The sequence below is a fragment of the Hippoglossus hippoglossus genome, chromosome 10, assembly GCF_009819705.1.
Source record: "Hippoglossus hippoglossus isolate fHipHip1 chromosome 10, fHipHip1.pri, whole genome shotgun sequence".
NCBI lineage: Eukaryota > Metazoa > Chordata > Actinopteri > Pleuronectiformes > Pleuronectidae > Hippoglossus > Hippoglossus hippoglossus.
The window spans coordinates 22,903,252-22,926,476 of record NC_047160.1 but is presented as its reverse complement, the minus strand read 5'-3'; the positions used below and the strand labels follow the sequence as shown (position 1 = coordinate 22,926,476).

Genomic DNA, 23,225 nt, shown 5'->3' with positions numbered 1-23,225 from the left:
TTCTCAACCCCGACCTTGATGATTAGTTCTTGTAAGATAATTATGTGACAGCTCCCTGGATCTCGTAATGATTTTTATATTGACTAGTGTCGTCATTAATTTATGCCTTTGTCTTGATTATTAAGTTGCTCTGATGAAGGCTGTAATAGAAAACTGCTATGTTAATGGATCCTGCTGCTGCGTGATAAGTTTCAGGTGACGGCAGAACTCTGGTGAGAGCAGGATGACCTGGAAATAAATTTAATTCTCATTTACTTCAAACCCTGCTTTCATTTGTGGACTTTATTAGTCATGCTCTAAATTAAGCAGCAATGACAGGTTTATTTTTTCCCAAAAAACCCATAAATCAAAACACCTCACAGAACTTTCACAAAGTAAAGAACACTGTCTCTCGTTTCATATTCCTTTAGCATTTGCTTATATAAATAACACAACAGCTTATCTTATCATGGCGAGCTGCATGAATATTTGCATCAATTTATTCATTTGATAGGTTAAAACGTATTAATGGCTGCATGCACTCATGCATAAATGTGGTGTTTCTGGTTTAACTGCACCATAGCAGGCAGCTCAAAGGTGTTTTTCCAGTGCTCTGAAAAAAAGTCACAGCATTAAAACCATTAATCTTTTGTCTTACATGATGAATGCCTGAATTTATAATATATCGCTTTGGCCGCTATGGGTCCCTCAATCAAAACAATAACAAAAGACCTAGTTTGCATATGTCCTGCGGCAGCTTGGGATCATGGGAGTTGTTGTCTCCACTGCTTATTGCAGATGAAAAGTCAAGTTTTGTGATACAATACAAACAGTGGCAGGAAACAAGAGAGACGGCTCGCAGTGTGTGTTTCCTTTGTCTTGCGTCGTTTGAGCTGGAAGTTACATTAGAGATGGGTGAAGCTGCTGGTGAAGCAGATGTGATGAAATTAAAAAGGGGATCAAAATAAAACGTCTCATTACCTTCTACAAAATTGTGGATTTCTCTGGGTTTGAACATTGTTGTTAACATTTTGGATAGTGAAGGTACAGGTCTTGTTATATTTCATCACTGCAGATATTGGCCCCGACGTCACAATATTTTGTCACATATAGGGAGAAGGGTTTAGCTGATGGCAGTTGCTTTAGAAAAAAGCAGAAGACAAAATATGATAAACTTTTTACTTCGCTCCTCTTGGGCTGAGTTTATATATGTGAAGTTTCAAAGTTGTTGGATGGAAATCATCAACATTTACATGTAAAAAAGATTGAGACCCCACACTTCTAACAACCACCCACATCCAAGAGGAAATTTAGCTTTTATAATTAACCACTGTTGGCACACGAGTTCCATTACTGTATTATATTCTGTTCACAACATTTTCCCATCACAAGTCTAATTAGAGTGGAAGCGAACCATAGATGGTGATGTGATATGATCAGAATTCCACTGAGCCGCTTTGAACTTCAAAGGCAGTTTCATTTGTGACTCATTGTGTTATTGTGATGAGAAATTAGTGGAAAAAAAAGCACAAAAAGACCAATCATGGAAAAGTGATTTAAAAAACCGATGGCATCATTGTGGCTCAGAGATCAACAGCCACTCTGATAGGAAACAAGAAGCAGGGAGACGGACAGTCTGTGATGTAGCCTGCACACCATTTGAAGTCAAATTCAAAGAGATACATGACGTGTTTGAAGATGCAGCACTGAGGGAAAAGAAAAAAAGAATTCAAATGTCTTTCTGATAGCAGACCTCCATTCAACCATCTGTCGGTTTCTTAAAGAAGATGGAATAAGACGTGCTCCTCTGTGGATGGGGGCACTTTGTTTTAAAATGAGCCCACTCCAGATCTATCGAGAGGAGACCTGAAACAAGGTGTGACCTACATCACCGCATTATACAAACAGACTTCGCTCCTGAATTGCAATTACAAAGTAAAACTCTTAATCCTCGACTCAGGTTCTCGCAACCTGGAGCCTCCGCTGGTTTTTATTTTAGTCGTCTAATCCTGCAGGTACTACCTGGGACACCTGGTAAATGTAATTACATAGACTGGTAGGGCAGAGTGAAGCCAGGAGAGGAAGAGTGAATCAAAAGGCAGCTCTACTCTGCGAAAAGGTCATTTTTACCCATGCGAAAAAAGAAAGAAAATGCGGCATCTAATGTTGAAATTGTAGCTGTGGCCATAGATGGATGAAAGGGCACAAAAGACTCTACAGAAGGACGGACAACGCGTCTACACTTTCTCCTGTTGGACAAAGATATCCAGGATGAGGTTGTGAGTCAATGTAATAACTCATCAGAAACATGAACACTTGAACAAACATCAGTTTGAAAAGAGACAATCTTTCTTTCAACCTCTGGAATCACTGAACTAATGTATTTTCAGTCTACATACATTTCCTTTCTAAACCCAGATGAGCTCACAGTGACCTTTCACCTTTTAGCCCTGAATTCTAATCAGATCATCTCTCGAGTCCAATTAGCAACTGGTCAAAATTTGGAGAAATGTCGTAAAGGCCGATTTGAGATTATGTTCAAGAGGCCAAAAAAACTTTTGGGGCGCCAGCGTGACGTTGAACTTTGACATCCAAATTCTAATCAGGTTCATCCATGAGTTTAAGTGAACGTACCGAAGTTGTTCTCGAGATATTTTGTTCTCAGGAACGGGACGAATGGACGGACGGAAGGACAACCCGAAAACATTATGCCTTGGCTATCAACGCTGCGGCAGATGGCCCACATCCCATTCGCCAACATGGAGGAGGCAGGGCTTATGACCAATACTGCAACCAGCCACCAGGGGTTGATCGGGATAATTCAGCCTCACTTTTGGGGAGTTGTGTCATGTCTTCCATCATTATATGCATATACGTGTCCCAGGGCTTGGTCTAACAACTGCTACTACACAGTGCGTCACCGTTTCTTTTCATAATTGCATACTCTATATGATTTACGGCATCCAGGGGAGTGTTGTGGTTCTTGAGGCTCAGTTATAGCACGAAGAGATGATGCATCTGTCAAGTTTAATTGGGCAGAGGGCTATTTCCCCTGCATGGTGCTGTGTAGCAGGAGCGAGCCACAGAGAACGTATAGCTCGGTGCAGTGGATTTGAACAATTCCTGTTTGCCGGGGGCCAGTGGAAGCACATGCATCTTTAATATTTCCACGACACTTCCAACCTTATCGGGGGAACAGTCTTCTCAATGCTCTATTGTATGAGAATATATTCAATTACACACCGACTGTCATTACCGCACTTGTGACGATGTGAAATTTCTCATCCATTTGAAGTCCTTCGGTTTTCATTCCAAAGTAATCCCCGCTGCACAATGGGCTTGAAATGAGGCAAACATTGAACACAATGTGCAGTAGACTGCGGGTTTTTCTTACATTTCACGAAAACCAGCCATTCTCTAGGAGAAGAAGGGAATTCATTACCTCCGTCAAGGACGTTCTGTTGTTGCCCCCGTCAGTTGTTTTGTGTATGGGTTGGTTTGTTTGTATGTTTATCTGCAGGATTACATGGAAACTGGATTTCCACAAAACGTCCACAAGACATTGGCCAAGAGAGAAACTATTACATTTGCCACAAATATCTTTTTGCCGACTTTCTTTAATACACTAATATACTTTGACAGATGTGGTATCAGATCGGTATCATAGATGCATACTCGCATACCCATTTTTCTGATGCGAGTATCAGAAGTGGAACATCTCTAGATTGGAACAAGCAGAAAAACCAGGTAACTACAGGGAGTGAAGGCTGCAGTTTACTAAGCTCGGTCCTTTCTTTCCTAGGCTAAAAAGAAACAAAAAATCTATCAAGGTCGTGAGCAGAAACTTCAAGGGAAAGGACTTGACATGTCCACATTTGGAAATCTCTAAAGATGCAACACAAAAAGTACCACAGTCGTAAGTGTTGAGCGATAAAGAAGTTGCCGAAACAAATAAATAGTGAGTCGAAAAAAGGAGGCTTGTGACTTCAGGGATTGCAGTTGGATCCTTGGTGCAGGGAAATAAATCTGATTAATGTGTGACGGCCCCAACTGAAGTAACTCCTGCTCAGATGCAGTGAGACGAGGGACATAGCAAACAGTTACTTTCAGGTGCGGATTGTGCATCTGACCAGACACGTGAGGAAATTCAGCAGCAGCCCATTTGTCTTGTTCCCTTCTACGTGGAGACGCTGGTGACTGAGCATTTATGCGGTTGGTGAACTTGTTGTAGTGTGTCGTCGGCCGTGTGCTTTTCTCACACGTACAATCAAAGAGGAGAGAGCTTTGATTTAATAACCCTGTCGGTTTGAGATTGCCTTTACGGCAACATGTTGCATTATCCTTTGTTTATCTTAGAGTGTCCATTCAGCTCAGCAGCTGCTTAATGACACTGGATAGAAATGGAAATGATTGTGTTCCTAAAATAAGGCCGTCTTTCTACTCGCACTCTGAATTCATTTTAGATGCTAATCAGTTGTGAATATTTGGTTTTACTTTACTGTGTCCTTCTCGAAATTGAGAGGAGGCTCTTTTGTTGTTCGGACTGTAGATACAAATTCATGCTTTTGGGAAATATGAGTAAAATGAACTTGATTTGTTTAAAAATAACCAATTGTGACTTGTAAATTGAATTTGAAGAGCCGATGACGATTAATTATGAATCTAAAATTGACTGGAGCTTTTTGGGGCCCGATGCCAATAACAATATTAATACATTAAAATAAAAAACTTCAGAGCATACCAGGATGCGGAGAAAATTTAATGAAGCAATATTTTGAACACGCTAATCAGCTGCAATTTCTGTTTGTCTCTCATTGTGATTGGTTTCCCAGGAGAAGCACTGCTGCTGGACGGGAATCTCCAACTTTTTGCCGATACCGTGTCCATGAAAAGCTGAATCAAAATACACAAATAACGATAACAAGGAATGACGGTATCCGTATATACAGCAATACTGCAGAAATAGTAAGTAACACATATAACGTAAAGTTTCCCAGTAGACATTTTGGACTCTACTGTTGCTCTTGAGCCATTTTTCCATGTCTTGGGCCACGATATGCTCAGGCAGGTGTAATGCCCCAACAAAGGGTGAGGATGTAAATTAATTAAAAACTGGCCTTGTAAATGTTTTATGGAGGAAATGCATAGAATTAATTTCTTAAAGCACAAACAAACAAACTACTCAACCAAACACCATCACAACAACATTAGATCACTGAGACTGATTGTATAAGCATCAAAGCAAGTGCAATCAACAGGCTGCACAGTTCTTTAGCCTGGCTAATGACTCGTTAATGAAAACCATGCACGGGCTGTTTGTGTTTGCGTCATTTGTGTTTTGTCATGTTCATACAAACGCACACTTAATTAAGCACCAACAGTCGTGTCTTCAATTTGAATATTTTTCAATTTCTGCTATTTGACTCAATGAGGAATTACCCTCATCACATGGTGGTGAGAGCTTCAACTAATCAATGGCTGTTAGTGATATTCATAGTATTTAATATGTGCATCTGCTTATATCTGGGTACCTGGAATTCTGTATCTGTACCCATCTGAACTTTGTTCTGTACTTTTCCCTCTGAAATACTAGAAAATGCTCTTTCGCCTCCAGGACTAAAACATATATTCAAAAGACGGGTGAGGTAATGTTCAGGCTTTCAGATACAGTTTGTGTTTGAACAGAACAGTCTCAAAAGGTTAGATGTGTTTCACCAGCTTTGCATTTCGCATTACAAATACCTCCGATGGTCTCCGTTCAACTTCTGCAACCACACTAGGGACCAGTTTCATCTCGCCACTGCCTCCAATTACCTTCCCCTTAGCGTGATGCACGACTTCCCAAGAAAAAAGTGGGGTCACTTGCTACGCAGATACACAACCAAGGCTCTCCATAGACTGCACTCGCTCTCGCACCACTTGCTTTAAATCAGTGCTGGGGTTGTAACAATGTAATTCGGTCGGGACCCTTAACGGCACGGACTCCAGTACCCAATGCTATTTATATCCTCTGGTGCTATAATGAGCTATTCCGAGAGCTATTCTGGATTAAATCAATGGTCCTTCTCTGGTGTTATATTATAGTGCACATATGTCTCCTTGACAGTGGCGGTGGGTGGACAGGGGATCAATATCCGTCTTTATGGGACAGTTAAACACAGAACAATGTGTTTGCTGTGATAAAACCTGGAGCCTTTGCAGCGACAAGATCCTCCAAAGCTTCTTATTTTCAACCTTTTTCAAACCAACAGTCTTTGCACTTTGAAAGTATGTGTGAAGTACTTTTCTCTAGATGGATTTAATCTTTCAGATGTCGGGATCCTTTTGCTTTCATGCCCCCCCAAAACTCTGATAAGCAGCTGCTGTTGATACAGCCAAAATGGAAACAGAGAACATCTAAACTGTATGAACAACGGCATTGTTAAATTATAACATAAGAAATCTACAGCCCTGATACAGGTTTAAATAGAAAAAAATCGATATTAGGCAGCCAATGAGACGAATAATGGTGAAAATTCACAGCACATGAAAATACACATTAAACCTAAATGTCATGTTAGCCCACGGGGCTGGAAAAGGCCGCCTCATACATGTTTCTGTCATTCAGCGTTCGTCTGTGCTTTTATGATTAATTCAGCTTTTCAAAATCCTTAATAACTTTTTTTTCCTGAATCAATTTATTCTGGGCCTTTTACTGTGTTTTCATTACTTTGTTAAGGGGTTCGTGCAATATTTCCTCCAGAAACAGATATTTCATTATAAACACCAAACATTAATCATATATAGAACAATATTTTGAAAAGGCACAAATGATATGAAGGAAAAATGAAAAAAAAAAAGCACAAAGGTCTGGGAATAAAACGCATCAATCAAAGACTTGTTACGTGCACATTTCTCACATGAAGTTCTACGTGGGAACTGTAGCTGGGGTTGAGATTGTGGTAGAAAAGAAAACTACAGGATTATGAGAATTGTGCTTTCGCTAAACTTTTATAAACTATTCTCAGGTCACAGTGAGAAGATGAGTCAGTGCAAAAGTTCAACATAACAAAAGGACAGATGACTCAGCAGACATTTTTTTAATCAAAGTTACCCAGCAGAATTTAATTGGGGTCCTAGTTAACCCGGTATTTGCTGTTATTTATTAAAACTGTGAGACTTATTCTCTTGTCATAGGTTAAAACAAGGAGCGCCAGTCCCTCGCGTGGAGATTGTTCCAATTAAAATACTGCCGACAGATTCAGAAGAACCACAACAACTTTGAAGCTTTCAAATCACATTTTCCCGGATCATTGTCTCGATGCTATTTGAGGTGCAGCTTTAACAAGAACCAGCTCACACGGCTGTGATGCACACAAGGCACCCTGCAGCGGGGATTAAACCAGTAACAATATCACCAGTGAACATGGTCATTGTGTTGGATATTGTATAGAGCTCACGGCTTAACGTCATGTCTGTCCTTCTATCCGGAGTATGACCTCAGTGTGGTTTAAATAATCATCCAATCTGTCTGGCAACATCTATCGAGATTATTGTCTTAATCTTGTTAAAATTTTAATATTTCCGTCGTCTCTATTGCCACCAAATTAAAATACAGATTATTATTTTCACTGCAGTTGTTGTTTGGGACTTATACAAGTCAAGAGGTTGAAGAGGATCTGAAGTGTATTGACCACATATGGATGTATATGGCAGAGAATGTCCCCATGTCTTTGAGATCAGGGTCTTATTGAAGTAAATCTATTTATAAAGGATGAACAGGCTGTGTGTACATGTGGGTGGTCTAACACTGACAATGTAATGTTCGATGTCTGATGCGTTTATCTCCTCAGGATTGTGTCCTGCAGCCCCCACTGTTGTTTTTTTTTTTTTCATTCGTCCATTTCAGCTTCAGATATATCTCTCTGAAAGTCGGCTGCCCCCCCCGGGGTCGCTGAGTCGCTGAAACCCCACGACAGCGTCTCATCTTTCTCAACCAGTCGCGCCGATGCAAGTGGAGAAAGCAATGTTTGGAGAGGTCAACCAGAAAATAGGGACGTACACAAAGTGACAACAAAAGTAAAAGGCTTTCAGCGTAAAAATTTGTAAAAAAGAGGAAAGAGCTGGAGTGTGAAAGCCGCAGGGCTACAGGCGCCAATTTCAAAAACATAAAGCCGGGAGTAATCTCTGATTTGTAAAAGTTTCAGAAATGAGGAAATGTTATTTCTCAGCATGATGAGAAAAAAAAAATAGCCTCAGACAAAAATCAGACCAACTCACTTAGTAAATAATAAAAAGCTGGAGACCTGTGCATCAGTCGAGCAAAAAACTCTACACTGCAAATAAAAATCTCCTCCAACAAACTTAATCAACTCCACGGTGCCTGAGCAGCCGCTGCCCCTTTCAGTGATGGAGACGCTCCCTGTTGGTTCGGCTGTGAGCAGTGAGAGCCACTGACACTCACAGTGCACAGTGTCGGTTGTGGACATGAGGTCAGAGGGGAACAGGGAGATTAGACACATATTACAGTTACACACGTGGTGGGAGGCTGTGCCGACAATTTGTGTTCTGTGGGAGCGTCGGCAGCGATGGACGGACGCAGCGTTTTATATTTATTTATTGTTTACTGGGGCTGTCACCGTATCAGATCTTCACTAAACGATTATTGTGGCCAAAAGGACTCAAAATAATGATATAATCTCAACATCAATAGATAAATAAAGATGGAAAATAACAACAACACTATCACGCAATTTCATCTTTAGCGTTTTTTTGTGCGTCTTATCTCATTCTTGGCAAATACAGATACTAACACACAATTCATTCTTTTTTCATTTCCCTCATAGACTGTATATGAAGATGGACGACGTGACAGCTCCCCAGATGTGAAGCCCAAAATTTGTCTTGATCGCCCCCTGGTGGCATGCTGCAGTGTGGGTCATTATCCTTACCTCCTCCATGTTAACAGACGGGACATGGATCAAACTAAAATATAAACTATAATTGCAGTGAACCCAACAGTTCCCACAAGGAGCAACACTTGGCGACTGTGGACAGAAACAACTCGTTCAACTGTGTAAGTTTGTTTTTAATTAGTTATTTGTTGCCATAGAAACGAGGTGAATTGTCAGGGTTGACAGCTCAGATTGACTCACGATTGGTCGAGCATGTGTATCGGCTCCATCCCCTGGGATATATTTTGGCTTCTTGTCTGGATCGTGGGAGGAAGTGGAGACGTGTCAGTTCAGTTTATGATTTTCAAAAATTTATGCATTTAATTTTTTATAAAATTTCACTTGCACCTAGACGAGTTGATAGGACCTTCGGGGACTTAGCTCTGCCTACGCTATATTTTAGAATAAAATTAGCAAAGATGTGAGACGCTGTGTTTTATTTGTGTGTCTGACGCTCTTCTCTTCTTCACCTCTCCAGCAGCTGGTGTCTAATCTGCCCGTCACACTCAGAAAAACAATGAAATCTGGATGTTCCAACTAAAATCTCATTAAATATCTAATTTATAAATGTTTTTTATACATGGACTAAAGAAAATATTAGATAATCCATTATTAGTCCCACTGAGGGGAAATTTGCTGTTTTAAAGCAGCAAAGGGTAAAAACAGAAACAATAAAAGTAATAAATAAGTAAACACGAAGAGATGTACAAAACACAAATAATACATCCAATGTAAACGGAGTATATATTTAACCAGACAGAATTTATGACTTAGTGCCGTGTAATAACTTCCATGACTTTCGCTGACCTCATCCCTTGTTTCTCTTTCAAGTTCTCAGCAGCTTTAATCATTTTTTAAAAAGGTGTCCTTGAGGAACGCAGTTAGCGAGATGAAGAGTCCTCTCCTTCACCCACCGGAGCTTCTTATTCCAACGTCCTGACACATCTGCTGCTTCAGCCACAGGAGAAAATATCATTATGTCCACAGCCTTCAAGTCCTGCCTCAGTGAATTAGTTGCTAGCTACCTCCAGCTGCCAACACTTTTACAAGTGACCACTGTGCTCGTCCTCTCGCCGTCAAACAAAATGTGCACGTGCTGAGTCGTGAGGTGAAGATCAGAAGATTGAATGACGCACAGAGGACCCAACCCACCCCCCCACACACAAACACGTCTCTCTATGAGGACACTCATTGACATAATGCATTCCCTAGTCCCTTACCCTAACTTCAATAACCAAGATTACAGGCTTGACCGACTATTTTTAAAACAGTGCAATGTTTAAACTGTAAAATATGAAGCCTTAAGTACATTTCTTTGTCATAAAGGTTCGATTACGAATCATAACCATTTCGTTTTTCAATTACTGGCTACCAAAGATATCAAAAATGATTTACTGCTCAATATCAGGCATCAAACTCATATTTTAATTATCGAAACATGGGCAGATAACAAATACATTGAATAATATGAATTAATAATAGTAATTTGTGATCTGATTAGTCTCCACTTCATGCTTGGTGACTTTGTGCTGTAATGGAGTACGGTGCATGACTTTGTGATAAGTATCCATTCACTAAGAGTGAGTCCGACCCTCTGGAGGCAGCATCATTTTTTATTAATCCGCTGCAGGAGCACAGCCGGCTCCATGCATGCAAATAATCTGCAGCATCTCAGCTGCCACCCGAGCCGGGGATAATAATAGATGCATAGGATTGGATGATTTCTCTTCTATCTTTGCACAGCACCCTGTGACGCCTAGAAACCTTCACGAAGAGTATGAGTAAGAATACATTAAGAAAGATATTAAACTCTGCAGAAGTTTTTTACAGAAGGAAGAATAAGTGCGAGGCTGCAGAGGGTCCGACTCATTCTTCCTTGATAGTGTTTTATTAGTACTACATACTTATCACAATATCATCCACCACACTCAATTAAATGTTCATCAGGAGTTTACTCTCTAGTTTCTAGTCTTCGTCAATACAGCAGGATGTTCGTTTCGTAAATCATGGTCCCATTTAGGGTCAAACAGACCATAAAACACAGTAAGCTTTGGGGCGAGGATGCTGTGTGATTGACAGCTAGTATCGTCCAATGGGTGCAGGTCGCAGGTCGCAGGTGGGCGTGCAGTGGCTTCAAAGCTCCAGTTCACAAATTCTAGTTCTAACAATAACATCACATGATGCATTTGACTGCAGTAATAGAATAAACTATCTCGTAATAACATTAAAAACATTAAATCATATAATGTAAAATCAACAATTTTACATTATAACATGATCTCTTTTCCCTTTATGGCAGCAATAAGACAAATAGGGTCATTTATCAGATTAATTTGATTTTAAGTGGTTGCAGTTCCCTGACTAAAATGTAAAGTCAGATATGCAGATTTGTCCATTTGCAACCCATCTCAAATTCTATTTTGTTGCAGCAGGTTTTTTTTAATGGATTCTGGGAATTGATTTCAGTTCTTGGAAGCTCAAACAATTTCTCAGAGGAGAAATACTCACAACAAAACACTGTTAATGTTTTAAAAGGTTTACAAACAAAACAACCATACAACAAAAAGACCCGTGTGAGTTAACCTGAAAAAATTACCAGAGCTTGTTATAAAGATGTTAAATAAATAAATGATATAAATGTTTTTCTTCTGCTTTGTGCCGCAAGTTTTCCAACATAACAAGGAAAAGCAACTACATCCTGAACAAATCCTTTTATAAACACGAGCTGTTGATATTCTATCACTTTCATCCCAAGAGTTTGGCTCATTTTATTATCTTTATTGTATTTTTTATTGTATTTCATTAACGGTACAACATAGAACAGGCATATTTAGAAGAGTGATATTGATGAGGGTGTGCAATTTGGTGCAGATATAAATATAAATCAGGATCTAGTGAATTTAAATGTGGTTTCATTGGGAGACTGTTGCCTCGGTGGAGGTATACGCTCTACTGAGTGCGTTTCTAGTCTCACTACGTGCTTCCAACTTCCAAGCAAACAATATAGATTTGATATTACGTTGTATCAGTAACTTATGTCGCAAAACAACGAACCGCGGACGCCTGAAGTGATCTTCAAGCTTCTCTGATAAGTTGGAGGTTTTCCAAGCACTAGATTGATTTGATAATCGTAACTTAATAAAGTTGTTTCTCCTCTCTAATGTCCTCCTGTGAAACTTTGACACACACACACACACACACACACACACACACACACACACACACACACACACACACACACACACACACACACACACACACACACACACACACACACACACACACACACACACACACACACACACACACACAATGTAGGACAATCATTGGCATAATGCATTTGCCAGCCCCTTCCTTAACCCTCAAAATTGTCCTCACTTTCCACAAATGTCCTCACTGCATAAGGTCTATGCTCAAAATGGTCCTCACAAATATATACGAGTACAATTAGACACACACTACACCTTCTCTTAAAGTGACACTCCAGCCCCCTGCTGCTCTGACGCTCTGTGACATTTGGAGGGATTTATTTTTCTAAAGTGCCGATGGAAGTCTAGACAGCCAGAGTCAGATCAGCATGGGGGATTCCAGGTAAGAATCTTACTCACGTCCATCAGTTTAACGGTCGCACTCAACGGGCATTTATACCTGCGAGTAATATGAGAAGCTCAACCATGATCTCCTTCTGCTTCTGCACAAACGTCCAGGTCCCTCAGCTGTCAGCTTTACACCAGTCGGAGGTCTACCAGAATAATATCAAAAGGAGTGCAAGAAGTATTCCTTCAAACATGCTTCACACCTTTAAATTGGGTATTTCTAAAGATAAGGTAAGTCGACTACGCCGTTAATATGCAAGTCCAAATGTGTTTTACGTTTCACTTTGACTTGGTCTCCATCAAATCTTGTGTTTTGTCGAACTAGTGCTGCTTTGAAGTTCAAGAGGTGTGGGGAGCCAGAAAATAGCCGACCTATCGAACGGGCCCAGCAGCAGCAGCAGCAGCAGCAGTGTTGCATGCTGGGAAAAGGGTCAGTGCACCTAAACAGCGACAGAGCAGATGATTCGTATTCATGCTCGCTGTGAAATTAAAGTTTGAAACTTTGTTCAAAGATAAACCAGCAACAAAAACGTCTGAATAAAAGTTTCTGCAATTTAATGCCTTTAACCTGCAATGCACTGATATCACATTCGGAGGAAAATGCATTTGTCCTGCTAATACAAGCGGCAGCGAAGTGATTCTAACTTCAAACCACCTGCACTTAAAGGACAGGACAGTTGACATCAGACCATAATTCATCCAGAGGCACGACTGAGCCGAGTCTGGGGACTGGACAGAAGTCAGGAGGGTTTTATAGAAATGCCTGGGATTTGGTGTAATGTTGCTTTGACTTTGTTTTTTTATGCATCAGCTATTATCCCACATTGCAGTTGCATAATGAGGTCATACAGTACATGCTCTTAATAACATCTATTCAACGAGATGCACTGACTCACCGCAGTTCTCCTCATCCGCTTGATTTCCACAGTCATCGATGCCGTTGCAGTGCAGGAGCTGAGGGAGGCAGACGGTCAGGTTGCCACAGGGGAAATATCCAAGGGGACATGTCGCCTTCTCCTCCGTGACATTGAGTGCTGTGAACAAAGCAGAAAACCCAAGAATGTAATCTTCCCCTCGTCTTCAACGTGCACAAACCAAGAGCCCTCGTTAAAGATCCATCTAATAATCACAGAAATCTCTGTCTGTCTGTCTGTGGCTCGCATTATCTCGAGACTCACTTGTCTTTTCGACAGTGTTGAATTTGGTGCGATATTATCAAAGTTTAAATAACCAGGAGACCAGCGCTCGGTCGCAGCAGCAGCTGGGGCTCATGAAAGTAGGTGCAGTGCAGCACAGCGGCTGATTCTCCAGTTCAGGCTTCTATACGTACATAAGTCAAGCTTCACCCAACTTTGAATAAACAGGTGAGCAGCTCTTTATGCAGCAGCGGAGGTTCTGAGTGAGTCCAGCAGTCGGTCTTTACTTCCTGTGGCTAAATCACTGCAGGGTCACTGCAACCAGCATCACCACAGACTAAGCAAACGGCCCAGTCCAGAGAGGCAGGTTTACAACAACCACTGCAGTGAATCCGTCTCGTTACCCGATGTCAGTGGGCTCCATCAGCCCTTTGTGCACGTTCATCTGCTGTGTTTCTTTAATAAACACTCTTCTGTAACTGCTGTTGACATGTACAGTAAATATCATACAGACTTAGTCGGCTCCGGCAGCTGCAGGAGAAGGTGACTCATCCCCGTCACCCCCTCCTGCCTTGATTACTAGAGATTCCTTATGGATGTGTCAAAGTGAATCTGCCTCATCACACCAGCGGAACAAAGTAGAAGAGACAGGCCAACGATAAGCTGTTTATCCAGAACTGGCTTTCAATGAAGGACGGAATTTATGGATTTCCTCATCACCTTCAAGGTATTTAACAGTCTGGTTAAATCCTCAGCCCCTGTTTTAATGATGTATTCTGCATCTTTACAATCTACTTTGTGACAGTAATGTATTGTTCACCTTTCAAAATGCAAGTCTCCCCGTGTGTGATTGATCACATAAAATGCATCATCATTATGTAAATGAATATTACAATTAGTTGACAAAGTTGACTAAAGTCTGGCATCGATTTTTTAATAAACCTTTGATGATTTAATGATTATCAGATGGTGTAAAAGTTCTGTCTTTAGTACAACTCCAGATAACATTATCAAGTGTTTTACAGCTTAATAACTTTTCATTTGACTTGCAGTGATTCTTCTTAAATAAATGTCCCTCATAAAACATTTATTCAAACTTTAATAAACGCTTATTCATCATCCTGCCGGCCCCTGAAAGACTCGCTGTCCTGCTTCTGAATAGAATCACATGATTGTAAAATTTTGCCTGTGTGCAATACAGAGAACTCCACTTCAAAAACACAAATCAAATTTACTTCCACCGTTTTTCCTTTTACTTATTTTAATAGTTTTTATTCTATTTCATCCATATTTTATGTCTTGCTTTTTTATCCACATGCTTTTGTGGCTGCTAATTCCATGGTTGCTCACAACCTGTGCAGCACATCGTGCCTCCACCTGGAATGAAATGTCCTCTTTAAATAAAGATTTGCTTGCTTTCTTGCTAATGTGCCTCATTTCCTGGGTTCATTTAGTTTTCCAGGTGTAGCATCAGTGATGTAACATCAGGGTGAGATATTTCCATCATCAACCGTGATTACGTTTCTCTTGGAGGACTTTTCATGACAGGAAATGGAAGATTACAGATATGCAAAGTGAGAATATCGTGGCCAATGACCAGCTACTTAAACCACTGACCACCAGTTGGGGAACAACAGAGACCGACTGACCATTAGAAGACAAAATTTCAACAAAAAACAACAACTTTAAAGTCACTGCCTCAGCATCAATAACCAAGATTACAGGCTTGACCGACTATTTGGAAACAGTAATTTAGGAAAGTAGAAACCAAATCAGATTAAGAACCTTCGGCAGCAGTAATAATTCATTATGTATAGTGCAGACATATGGCACGACGGCCCGCAGTAACTTAAGCTGATTCATGGTGATGGCATGTGGTGAACAATGCAGTGTAATCACCTCTGATCATTGACCCCTGTCCCAGGAAACAGGTGATGAAAAGCCAGAGGAGCCGTTTCATCAGCGGCGCCTCGAAGCATCATGGATCATAAACTCGATTTCAAGTTTTAATCACTTTGCCAAAGTATGAACTGACTGCATTGTAAGTTAAAAAGAGGACACCAACTCATTTCTATGCAAAGAGCGCTGGGCGAGGACGTGACGTTCAGCGAGCCGTATCTGGATGTGTCTCCCGCTCCCCTAAAGCATCAACAGCTTGCAACACCAGCTAACGTTCGCATAGACGTCCACCGATGTCAACAAACGTCTGGAGGAAAGCAAAACACAGACTCCGACCGAAACTCCAAAGTAGAACAAAAAACATGAACAAAGATTTAGCTTTTGTCAGGACAAACAGGGATGTGTCCAATGTTGGGTGAGAACTAAGATTCAGCTCGTTACGATTTTTATGCACTTTAAACTATAATAGCCCAACAGTCCCCTAAAGGCACCGGATCATTTTCATCTAGATGCATGAAGGATGTCCTGGGGTGAAAACGTCCAAAAACAAGTTACACAAAGTGAAAAAAACATTTCCCCTGATTCGAATCTGCACCGAGATTTAATGGGTTCTTTCCTGACTCTCACTTTCCACCAAGTTTCATGGGGATCGATCCAGTAGTTTTTTTTCCCAACCTTCTTTAATCCGTTAAAAAACAAATTAACCAGCAGACAAATGGACAGGGGTGAAACATGTTTTACCCAAAGCCAACCAATAGGGTGCGAGTGTAACTTAAGATTTAGTGTCTGAGGAAGATTCAGAAATCTCAGATAACCATCAATCACTCAAAGTTTGTTTTAAGCTGAAAGGGAGTTTCACATGTGTTACGTTTTTCACGAGGACCACGACTGCCTGTCTTCCTCGTCTAAAGTAGAAAAGTGAGAAACTTCCACCACCTGTGTCTCCACCCACAGTGGAGTCAACGAGATGGGGCTCAGACATGCAGCACATTCCTTTAAGGTAATGTGGTTTCGAATAAAGCAAAAAAAAGAAGCTCGACACATTTCACTGGTTTTCTTTGGCTTCACACATTCATCATAATAAAAGAGTGAGATTTCACATTATTGAGTAATTCCCACCTGACAGGAACTAATGAATAACTCTCGGGCACATTTTCCCTCCCAGCCAGATGGAAGGATGTTTGTTTCCCAAAACAGATGCCAAATAAATCAAACCCCCTCCCCATAATTTGTTGTAATTTACCAGCAAATCTGAAATTCTTTCAGAGGCAGACATGCTCTAATGAGCGGGCTACACACAATGCCTCCCACTACATCACCATGACAAACTATTTTAGTCAAAGGGTCCCGATAGCGCCGTGATTACATGTCAAAAAGAAGATTTTCACGATGAGCAGCAGAGAAAGCCAACGACTATGACACACGAGCACATCTCCTCACAAAGTCTGGGGAAATATGTCGCCTGGGAGCAACACTAACGACAGACCAACAGTTGGCTACGACATACATCCATAGACGAGGATCACGAAAGGTCCTTTGTTGCATGTAATGAGGCCTGTCAGCTTTTCAGCAGGAAATTAATCTGACGACAACTGTGGATCGTTGGAGTTGACAGGAAACAATTCCACACTTGAGTTAGACGGTGATGGAACCAGTCGATGTCATCACTGGGCTGTGGGTCGTTAGTGGTGCAGCTCCGACCTTTGACTTAGACACAGGTGTTGCACGATGGAGGAGCTCAATCCGTTCTTTAACCACCACACAGTGAAAATGCTCTGTTTTGGGGGGAAATGTGTTGAAGAAATCTGTTGTCTCCACCAGTTATGGATTCTTGCCTTTAACCTTGAAGACAAGCAAGCAATAAATATCTTGTGACACTGACGCGAGGAAGCTCCGGCTCTCTGCAGGTCTGGAGTTGATTCACCTATCTCCGTCACCCTTCATCCGATAGACATCACACTTGGCATGAGTGTCGCTGGGGGCCCAAGGAAGCGCTGCGGGGTCGTTTTGGACACGTCACTGATGCCGAAAACAGCGCATTGCACTGATGGCAGCGTCCCGAACACATCCACAGGTGAAAGCTACAGAACAAACTGTAGCAACAGACCTTGACCTCTTATCGTCTAAATTTTAGGGAGTATTTTTCACAGAGACAAACCAATGTGGTGCTCTGTGAACTCTGCAGATAGATCACCAGTAATCTTGGCACCACTACTTGCCCGTGATAATTAAAGTGTGGGAGTATATTAGTCACGGATCAGTGGTTCTCTGTGAATGTGGAAAATGGAAATGTCTTCCCACAGCATCAGATATCAGGATGATGAACACAGGGAACGTGCTTCTGTTTGTCAAACTCATTCTCTAAATGTTTCTTCATCAGCACCATCAGTATCTCTGTAATGCTGCTGGATAAAAATCGCACCACACGTCACCCGACGTTATTACTCAGCTCTTTAATATTTTCTGTTTAATTTCACTTCCGACCTAAACTGTTATTGCGATCTGTAAATAATTTCACTGTCAAGTTGTTTTTCTATGAGCGTTTCTCAAGAATATCTGCAACCGTCATTACCACAGGCAAACAAATGGCCCATTGCAAACAGGCAGAAAGTCCTTTTCAAGAGCCAGAAGCAGAAGTTGAACGTGGTTAATTCTCACTGCAGCGGTGCTGTGGCGAGCGCATCAATTACTTTGCAGCCCCTCAGCGGCTTTAAGTTTACATATGGGCGCTTCAGGGCACGGAGGAGACCATAACGCTCTCTGCCTACAAATTGAAAAGGGATGTTGAAAGAAACTTTGTGCAGTAGTGAACATTTTAATGGTGACTAATGCTGAGCAACACGGACTAATTAAAAGTTAGTTGATAAAAGTTTCACTTGGACACAAAGCAAAGACCACAGCTGATGGACGCCTACATGCTGACATGCATGAGGGGAAATAACTTGGTCTTATCGAACAAACAGCAGAGTGATATTTCATTATCTCCGCAGAAAAACATCCCCTGGACTTCACTGCACTCAGCCATAAAACAGCCATAAATATTCACTATGTTTCTGCCACTTGTTATCAGGGCTTCCTGATGGGAAAAATACAGCAAATCTGATAGAAAAATCTTTTCCTGCTACTGCTTTGCACTGTGTGTTGATGCTCTGTTGCTTGTTGAGAGGGAAGGAAAATACCAGAGGCAGTTCACGGTTAAACTGTGACATCATTTACGAGTTCCCCCCCGCCTGCTGGAGAGATCCAGTGCACAGAAGAGACAGTAACACATTCTCCTCAGATCCTAGATGCATGGCTCCGGCGGCAGAACGTAAGAAATCACCATCATGCAAGATTCCTGTGTATGTGCCTCACGCTCCACGTCATTTTCAGACCTAAATCTGGAGCTTGACAAATGCACTATTGATCTGATCTGCAGCCACATTAAGAGATTTCATTCCCCTTGGGATTTTCAATGCATCAGTGTCCAGACTCCACTGCTCCAAACAGTTTCTGGTCAACACAAATACGATTAAAGTTCCTGTTATCTATGGACTACAAGCGATATTTTGTCAGTCATAGACGTCACATCATTGGCAAAGTTAATTCACTGTGTGGATACAATGCCTTCAGGCTTCACACAGACTTTATACTCTCAGAATAAAATGCACAACATCCTCTGCACAGCTACACCACTGATAAAGACACAGCTGAAGACATCCCACAGGAGAATAATCAAGCATCCTGCAAGATGCTGCCAACAACTAATCATTTCTTTCCACTTCCAGATATTTAATCAGGCTCTATCCTTGTAGGTGGCTCAGGTATTTCCTCATAAAGCCCCAATGTGTCTCCCTGGTGTTTCCATACCGTTACACCGGATTTAGTGTGCATGCCAGAGAGGTATCCTCCTGATATACAGACACTAACCCTTCGGCAAAAAGACAAATATCTCTCAGCCTCTCTGCAGATTTCAGGGCTATTCCGGCTTTCGATCCTCTCGAGGCTGCTTCTGAAATGTTGGGGAATCCAGTGCAAATTGGACACAGATCACACATTTGGAGAGAAAACGGAGAAGTTGCTGAACTCACCTGTCACTCCATACGCGAGGATCACAGCCACATAAACTCGCATGGTAACCCTCTGGAAGTTTCAGGAGAAACCCGCACGAGTAACAGATGATGGTGGTTGTGGAGCGAGAGGAAAGGAGATGTAATTCTCTAGTTTTCCAAATGGTTGGGAACCCGTGCGTAAAAATGGTCTCCAAAAGTTTGCTCGCGTGGACGGTGCGGGGAGAAGGGAGCACGCGGCTGCGGGAGGAGGAGGAGGAGGAGGAGAGGACCTGTGGCCGCACGTTTGGACGCGGTGTGAGGAGAGACGCGGGGAAAAAGGTCTAAAAGAAGCTGCTGCCATCGTGACGCACAGGTGGAGCGCGCACAGAGGGAGGGTGTGGGGGCGATTCCCGAGTGACAGCGCTGATGCGTTCAAGGGCTTCTTTATTCTGGCTTTTTTTTTTTAACCAGCTTTCATGGTTTATTTCTCACGGATTCACCTGAGATGTTTTTTCTCTCCTTTGCCATCCTCCGTTTCTAATCCACTAAATAAACAGAATGAATAGACAGGATGTTGTCAGCGAGGGTTTATCCTCAGGTGCTGTTTGTATATGTGTGTTTGTGTAAAGGGACTCGTGGCTTTGGTCTGACAGGCAGGGACACACATCACTGAAATGTGGTTCATCTCGTGTTTCCCCCCATCACTGTCTCTCTCCTCAGTCCATCAGAACTGTCTTCGAGCAGCTGTCAGATGTTCTGTGAAAGCAAATGGAAGAAGGTTATAATACCTGAGGATTTAAAGCTGCACCAGTCAATGTTTTTTGTTTAATAATGGACTATATGTTCACTTCATAGTATTTAATCATTCATATTATTCAATTCTGTAATTTCCCTTGGCTCTAAACATGTTACCGTTTGGCAGCTTTGTTTTGGAGGTTGTGTTTTCACCCCTGTGTTTCCATGTGTTTGTCTGTTTGTTGGTTTGTTTGTCAGCAAAAACTACTGGAAGTAAACACACGGAACTTGGTGGACGGATGAGGAGAGGATGAGGGAAGAACCCGTAGAAGTTTGGTGCGGATCCGGATCATGGGGCTGATCCACATTGCAAGATATGGCATTTTCCCACATTTTTTGTTGTTTTCTCAGTAATTCATGGAACTTGATGACAAAATTTATAATATTTAGGGGATTAATATATATATATGAGGGTGTGCAATGTGGTGGTGCTTGATTGGCAGACGTTCTGCTGAGTGCCATTCTAGTTTGTGCCATCGTAAAAGCTCACATAAATCCACTGTGTATTATCTGCTCGGCACTCAACAGCCGATAGGAAACATTTGAAGGCAGTAGATAAACATAGCAGAGCATTTAGCAGCTGAAGAGCTTGATAATCCCCATCAGAATTAGTAGAAAAACTGAAAAGACAGAGCTGAAAAGACTCAAGCCCGTCAAGGACGCAACTTTTCAATAAAAGCTTATTTTGCTCCACGAGTGCTGGATGTGTAGAGGCCAACTGTTTGCCACAGCAAGTTTATTTAGTAGTAAAACGTCAATGTTAAAAGCTTGTTCTGTTGCCAAAGAAGTATCAGCTGTTGGTGCTTTAGAAAAGTAAACCTCAGACTGTGTTGAACCACGTCACACAAACACCGTCCAATTCAAAAGATAACAGCAGCAGAGAGCGTTCACTGTTCCTGTTCTTCTATTCCCTTTGATAGAGAGTGTTATAAATACAATTCAATGGCAAGTATGTTCATTATTGATTTATTTAAACAGCCATTCAACCGTGCAACAACATGTAACATGCAAGGAAAAAGGAAAAAAACAACTATCACCTTTATGCAAGAAAAAACATTTGCTCTGACGCGTTCGCCCTTTTGTTGTCTCTTCCAGAAAAAAAACAAGGATGAGACATTTTCAAGGACTTGTTGGAGGTTGTTAGAGAAAACACCTCAATCCTCGGCTCTCAGCGCTTCACACGTGTTTGTTTCTAACTGTTTGGAGTCTCTGACAAGTCTCACATTGTCAGATCATTAGATACAAACAAGCCCCGCGGCTGCCTGGCAAGCCACGGTAGCTTGTAATGTTTTGGCAGTCAATGAATGAGTTGAATTACAACGCTGAAGGCCTCTTCATATCGGCTCTGTGTTCTCGGAAAAAGGGTATTGAGTTTATTTTGAGTCTTTGCTGCTTAAGTATGCAGGTTTTTGCATTGGATCTGTAAATGTACCGACCTGATGTCACGGTGGAAATGGTGAGACTGACAGTTTCTGTAAATAATTAGGTTTGACCTGCTTTACTGGCAAAAACAAATGTGCCGACTCAGCTGCCGTTGTGAAATCTTGTCTTTATGAATTTGGGCATTTTAGCAGGTTCTAGTTTGCAGCTTGTGATGAAAAACATTCGCACAGTGCAGATTTTACAGGGGAATTCCAGAGCTGTTGGATTAGATGCGTAAACTTGACCGAATTGGATGACAGGTTGGTACATGAGTAAAAAAAAAAAACACGACTGGTTTTCAGTACTGGTGCACAAACAGTACCTGGCACTATAGCACCTACTGGCAGGACAGCATCAGTTGTCTATCGTCATTTGTTCTGATCCAAAACAGTTACACAGGTTAGATTCAGGCCTCAGACTGTGTATAAAGATGGCCGACGCTTCTTCTTTCCTTTGAGCGCCGCTGCTAACAAGCTCTGGTGAATTATGTCCTTATAACGTCTGCTACAATAGCATCAGATTACTAATTAAAACCAAACTTAACCCTAATGAACAGTTGAACATGCATCAGTGTGCAAGTAATGATCCCAAATGACAAACAAAATATTTATCCTGTACTTGGACTTTTTAGTTTGGTCAATGTCCTATCTGCTAACATGGAGGAGGCAGGATTTATGACCTGTTTAGCAGCCAGCCACTAGGGGGCGATCAAGATTGTGTGGCTCCACCTTTTAGGCAGCTGTCATGTCGTCAAACGTTTACATAGAGTTTATGATTCAAGGTACAGAAACCACTTGACTGTGTTCAAGTATCATAGTTTACGTTATGAAAGGATCTGTCGTGCTGCAAAAACACTGACTGAACATTGCAGAAGAAACATTATGAATATGCACATGAATAAAAATAAGCAAACAAGCAAATGTAAAAGTAAAACAGTGCAGAGTAAATTAATGTGATTATTTGATGAATAAGTTCAATAAAAGAAAGAAAACCACTGTGTATCCTTTAGCTATAGTGCTTATCACCTGAGGGTTGGGGGGGCTGGAGTCCCACTGATAACGAAGTAGAGCAATTGCAGAGTCTAATACTGGATTAAAAGCAAAGAAAAAAGGTTCTTTACACTTTGACTGACCTATTTTCCAAGCTACAAAAGGTGAAGGAGAATTAGTTTGGATTTTGTACTTTTCGAGAACAGAGGCAGTTCACACGTCACCACTTTAAAACTTAGTACAATTAGAATTAATGTATTTCTATAACTCCGTTGGCAGGCTGTCACTCCCGCTGTGAATTTAGTAACTGAAGTTGTTTAGCTTTATTTCCGTTCGGCTGCATTCACGTACCAGCAGGAGAAAAGAGTCAGACTTAAAACTGAATCTCTGAGTGGACGGGCAATCGTGTTCGAGCCTCGGCAGCCGCGATTGGATCATGTTGTCC

General features: G+C 41.5%; 1 protein-coding gene across 2 annotated transcripts in view; it reads right to left on the bottom strand.

The window, feature by feature from the left end:
- rxfp1 (relaxin family peptide receptor 1) overlaps positions 1-19,894 on the bottom strand; it is a 48,916-nt gene extending 29,022 nt beyond the window's left edge. Inside the window, exons 1-2 of one of the 2 annotated variants that reach the window (XM_034598605.1) lie at positions 19,614-19,894; positions 13,405-13,542 (exon numbers count right to left, since the gene is read on the bottom strand). In XM_034598605.1, the coding sequence (XP_034454496.1) occupies positions 13,405-13,542; positions 19,614-19,656 (181 nt within the window). In that variant the 5' untranslated portion in view covers positions 19,657-19,894. The remainder of the gene's footprint in view (positions 1-13,404; positions 13,543-19,613) is intronic. The other variant, XM_034598606.1, reaches the window with a different exon arrangement.
- Positions 19,895-23,225: the final 3,331 nt, after the last annotated feature.